Raw genomic sequence first — 5,000 nt, 5'->3', positions numbered from 1 at the left:
TTTTTTATTTTCACGATCAACTCAAAATGATCCTCTGAAGATACTTAAGAATGTTTGCAAGATATAATTTGGTAGATTGAATTGTGGATGGAGGTACGGCCAGGGTTCATGTGCTATAACAGTCATATGAAGTTTGCAGATAAGTGTAACAGTGAATCATATCGTAAAATGCTACAATCTTGGACAGAATAAAATGGAACAGAAATGCCCCCTCTCCCCCAAATCAAGGTCGAAGGTGCGTGAAGGCCAAAACGCGCCATTTTCCCATCACTGATTTTGGGGGGAGGGGTGGTCTCAATGTTCCATTTAATTTGTCCAAGATTGTATGTGGAGGCTATGACGTCACAAATTCAAGATTTGGTCAATTAAAAGGTCATATGTCAACACATTAATCATCCGAAACCACTGGCCTCTGACGCAGTCACGCTCGTCGCTAGTGTTGCTATGTTGAGATACTACATGGAAGATATTTTAAGAAAAGCGGAGCGTATAAAAAAGCCAAACCTAAATGAAAATTTGCCAGTACGATGAAGAATAAGGGTATAACTCTACGTAGAATTGACGAAAAAAATGCCATCGAGAAAAAGAATACCCGAGGAAACAAAAGTAAGAGTTAGAGTTCTCAAGCCCACTACTGATCTTACTCTGAAAGCATTTCTGGGGAGTTAATTGATAAAACTATAGGGTCTATGTAGGGTCGCATCGCCGAGATTAAACGAAGCAATGGCAAAAGACTCAAGCATTAAAGTAGCGCTTTTAAAGCTTTGTAGAGCACTTGAATGGTTTTACATGACATTAAAACGTTTGAGGCACGATTCACGATACTTTTTATACGATTAACGTCTGTTTTGAGACGCTTTTCAACGGTTAAGCACGGTTAACAAGCAATGGAAAAAAGTGTCAATCTGTTCTATCACCTTTCTGGCCAGACGACAAAATCGTGAAAAATCGACAAAATTCGTTGCTGATAGCCCGCAAATCGTGCCCATCAACACTTTTGTGAACGTAAATCATGCTCTTAGACTATTTTTCAGCGTGGAAAAATCAGAAGATAGATCAGGTAAATATCGCCAACAAATTTAAGGGAGCGCAAATACAGTTCTTAAAAATTCAACAAGTTTGTATAATCGGTATGGTTGGCGCACGGATGCAAAGTCTAAAGCGTAGAATGTGGGTAGGTTGGATAGTTGGATGGGGTAGGTAATCTGTGGTGGAAGGTTCGAATCCTCCTTACATCCGATTTCTTTCTTTTTGTTTTTCTTTTTTTTCCCCAATAGTCTTATTCTCTTTTTTGTTTGCAATTTATGTTCTCATTTTATAGGCCTCCTGCTTTAAACGTAAATATAGCTTATGAAAATAATTACAGTCAACTCTCAGGTATTTGGATGATGTAACTTTTGAGCGAACGAGAGCAGATTTCGTGTCGTGATTACCTCATATACTACTGGTAACGCCAAGCAGGGACTCATGGACAATCTTGGACAGAATAAAATGGAACAGAAATGCCCCCTCTCCCCCAAATCAAGGATGAAGGTGCGTGAAGGCCAAAAGGCGCCATTTTCCCATCACTGATTTTGGGGGGAGGGGTGGTCTCAATGTTCCATTTAATTTGTCCAAGATTGTAGCTCTGCTTTTTACTGCGATTCTTGTTGGGACATTTGCCAATACTGCGGTGCAACCAACAAAAAACCCAGAGATAAGTAAACCCCAGTACAACATGAATAACAACTTTTACGCCGGACCACACTGCTGTAAGAAAATCGAGGAGCAACTTACTGAGATCAAAGAAGCAATCGCTGGGCTGAAAAGAAACGACACGGGCGGCTCTTATGACAAAGGTTTGCAATTATCCATTTTAAATACTCTTACTTCTCAAAAATCAGTGGTTGAAGTTTTCGAAAGCATGGGTGTCTTCGGAGAAAGCACTTAAATTAAGGTCGATAAATTGCCTTAATTGTTATTTCCTTGTAACAAGCATCTGCCAGCTCTGTATGGTATTTTACTCTTTGACGTCCATCTAACAAATTTAAAGGAGAAAATGAATAAGGAATATCATTTAGCGTTCGAAGATTCGGAATAAAGAATTTCATGGTTTTCGTTAATGGAACAAAAAGAGATCCAGTTACTCCGTTTCCATCCCAGAAAACTTTGTAAGGATAAAACCTAAACTTAACTGACTGACAGAAATTCATCCCGCTTGTGTAATTTTTCAGTCTACAGGAACTGCGCCAATGTTTACAATTCTGGCGAAAAGATCAGTGGTGTGTACAAAATCGATCCCGATGGTTTGGGAGAATTTGAAGTGTACTGTGATCAAAAAACGGCTGGCGGAGGATGGACGGTTTTTCAAAAAAGACAAGACGGCTCCGTAGATTTCTTCCGCACTTGGGACGCTTACAAACGAGGATTTGGTAATCTGAGAGGAGAGTTTTGGCTTGGACTGGACAAGATTCACCGCTTGACTGCAAACAGCGGCAACAAGCTTCGCGTAGACTTGGAAGACAATCATGGAAAGACAGCATTTGCCGAGTACACTTCAGCTACCGTGGCAAGTGAGCGAGCAAAATACCAGCTGAGTTTGGGGAAATATTCAGGTTTGCAAACTCTGGTGATCAATGAACAACCCTGTGTTAATTGAGATAGACACATTTTCTCATTTCAACTAGGTGCATGCAGTCTGTCTCTAGGTGATAGAAATTCTACTGTGATGTCAGAGAACTTTATCTCGCTTTCACTGAAAGAATAAGTTGTATATTTAAGCCAGTGAGTTAGCTAAAACACAGCAAACTGAAAAACCTGGTAATCATTCCACTCGTGTGGTGATAAACACGTTACATCGATTTCATGTCGGTGGCAAGTAAAGACAACAAACAATCTCAGGTGCGTCTTAAGAATTTTTACCATTTTAAAAAAGTTTAAAACTGCTTCTTATTTTGATTGCTTAATTCGCTTTCTTTTCATCCTGGCACTGCAGGTGATTCCCTTGGCTATGAAAGAGGGCAAGCGTTTACCACCAAGGATCGAGATAATGATAACCGTGATTCAGTCAACTGTGCGTCAAGCTATAAAGGTGCCTGGTGGTACAAGGATTGTTACAACTCCAACCTGAATGGTCTGTATCTTAATGGCAAGACGGATGCAAGTGGAATGAGCTGGTATTATTGGAAAAATAGTCACTACTCTGTCAAGCGGTCTGAGATGAAGATACGTCCGCAGAACTTTTGAGGCTCTGTGTCAATTGTATCACATTTCATTTGGTAACCAGGGGGTGTATCTTATTGGTCATCAATGAATCCAACTGCTTAATTCGCAAAAGCGTGTAAAACACTCACTAGGTTCCACAACAAGAAATTTCTTGCGATTACATATTAGTAGCATACCGCGCATGTTATCATCTGGTAGATTTAGATATATCAGTACTTGCTTAGTTTCACAGAACCAGTAAGCTGGGAATGCTTTAATAAAGTTCGCTAGTGGTGACCAATGCTAAATGTTCTTCTTTTTTTTCTTCTCTGCATGATAGTTTTCACCCTTTTATTTTGTAAGAAAGAAAAGTAAATCGTCCTTCTCTCAACAATTCACTGCCTTTTTGCTCTCACAAACCCTTTCCACAGAATAACCCAGAGAAGCAACAATTTCAAAAATAAGAACATTGAAAGATATTAGCTACGCCTTCACTTCCGATGACATTAAAACTTTGTACCACTGATGTTCTCTCGCATTGGTAACTGGCTGACTATAACACTTGCAGCTGAATTTTGCAACTATCTCACTTCACTTCCCCAACATCTTTAAATTCCAATTCGATCAGGATGCAGGACCTCCCTTAAAATCTCCTCCGAGTGACTGGATCTTCCTGGGTAAATACCTCGAATTATTAATTATTATTCACTTACACGAAAGAAGCACCATGTTTCGTTTTTTTCAGATTAAACCATTATATGAACTTGTGGCAGTGTGGTCCAGTGGTTAGGGCGCTTGCCTTGAGATCCGGAGATCCCGGGTTCAAGACCCTCTCTTACCACTCGTTGAACTTTATCCTGGTAGTCAACTTCCCAGTTGCACTTGTAAATAGCCAAACGGGAGCTATGGGGAGAGGTCAATTAAGTATGTGTGTATGTATGTATGTATGTAGCTTGTCAAGGGTACAATAGGGTTATAGACAAAAGATAGAAGTGATCGTCGCATTTATCTGGAAAACCTGAGCAAATTGTACACATAAATGCGAAGATCACTTCTATCGTTCGTCTATTACCCACCCTGCTTCCGTCTGACCTTGTAGCTCGGTAGAGCAGCGGTGATCTAACCCGAAGGTCGTGGGTTCAATTCCCACCCCGGGCAGAGTTTTTTTCTCTCTGTCCTTTGGTGGGCCCATTCCATTAGTAACGCTCACATGGTTCCTAGCACTTCACATTACACTCTAATCAGTTAACAATAAGTTACACTAAGGCCCGTTTTCAAACGTCGAACTTTACATGCGCCGAATCTAATGCAAATGAGGAAAATCTATTGTTTTCGCTCATTTCCATTAGATTCGGCACATGTAAAGTTCGATGTTTGAAACGGGCCTGACTTACTAAAAACTGAAATTTTGAGAAAATTGTTTTGTTAACCCTTTCACCGCCAAAAATGCAAATTGACACTTACAGATTTTACTCCGTCTAACGCCACTGAGACGATTTTATTCGTCAATGGGGAAGCCCTCGGCAGTAAAAGGGTTAAATTCGTCATAATGTATCAGCGATAAAAGCTCTTCCACACTAAAGAACAACCAAGCATGGAGGCCAAAGAGTATTAAATCGACCTTACTACTCTTTTCTGCTTATAGCCTGCAGAGATGGGGTAGTATCAAAGGATAACGCCGCCATGTTGGATAGCAAAAAGGGTTGGAGAGCTGGGAAGAGTTAAAAAATGTTCTAGGGAAGAGGACGATCAATTCAACCAAGTCTCTCCCTCAGTTGAAGCATTATTCTTAATTGTCAATTTCTTCCAAGTGAAGT

General features: G+C 40.3%; 2 protein-coding genes across 2 annotated transcripts in view; one reads left to right on the top strand and one right to left on the bottom strand.

Annotated features, from left to right (window-relative positions):
- Positions 1-5,000, bottom strand: part of LOC138025667 (L-2-hydroxyglutarate dehydrogenase, mitochondrial-like) — a 28,850-nt gene that overhangs the window by 20,801 nt on the left and 3,049 nt on the right. The window lies entirely within an intron of this gene.
- On the top strand, positions 1,718-3,225 carry LOC138027445 (ryncolin-4-like). Its single transcript, XM_068875008.1, has 3 exons — positions 1,718-1,838; positions 2,214-2,591; positions 2,963-3,225. Exons 1-3 carry the CDS (start codon positions 1,718-1,720, stop codon positions 3,223-3,225), a joined length of 762 nt encoding a protein of 253 aa, XP_068731109.1.

This window comes from Montipora capricornis, chromosome 12 (genome assembly GCF_036669925.1).
Source record: "Montipora capricornis isolate CH-2021 chromosome 12, ASM3666992v2, whole genome shotgun sequence".
NCBI lineage: Eukaryota > Metazoa > Cnidaria > Anthozoa > Scleractinia > Acroporidae > Montipora > Montipora capricornis.
The sequence above is the reverse complement of the archived record's forward strand: the minus strand, read 5'-3'. Positions and strand labels throughout refer to the sequence as shown.

What these genes read in the sequence shown, in the direction of transcription:
- LOC138027445 (XM_068875008.1), top strand. Translation starts at nt 1,718, where the DNA reads ATGAATAACAACTTTTACGCCGGACCACACTGCTGTAAGAAAATCGAG. An exon ending in GGGCGGCTCTTATGACAAAG is followed by an intron (nt 1,839 to 2,213) that starts GTTTGCAATTAT and finishes GTAATTTTTCAG; the next exon opens with TCTACAGGAACTGCGCCAAT. An exon ending in GCTGAGTTTGGGGAAATATT is followed by an intron (nt 2,592 to 2,962) that starts CAGGTTTGCAAA and finishes TTTCTTTTCATC; the next exon opens with CTGGCACTGCAGGTGATTCC.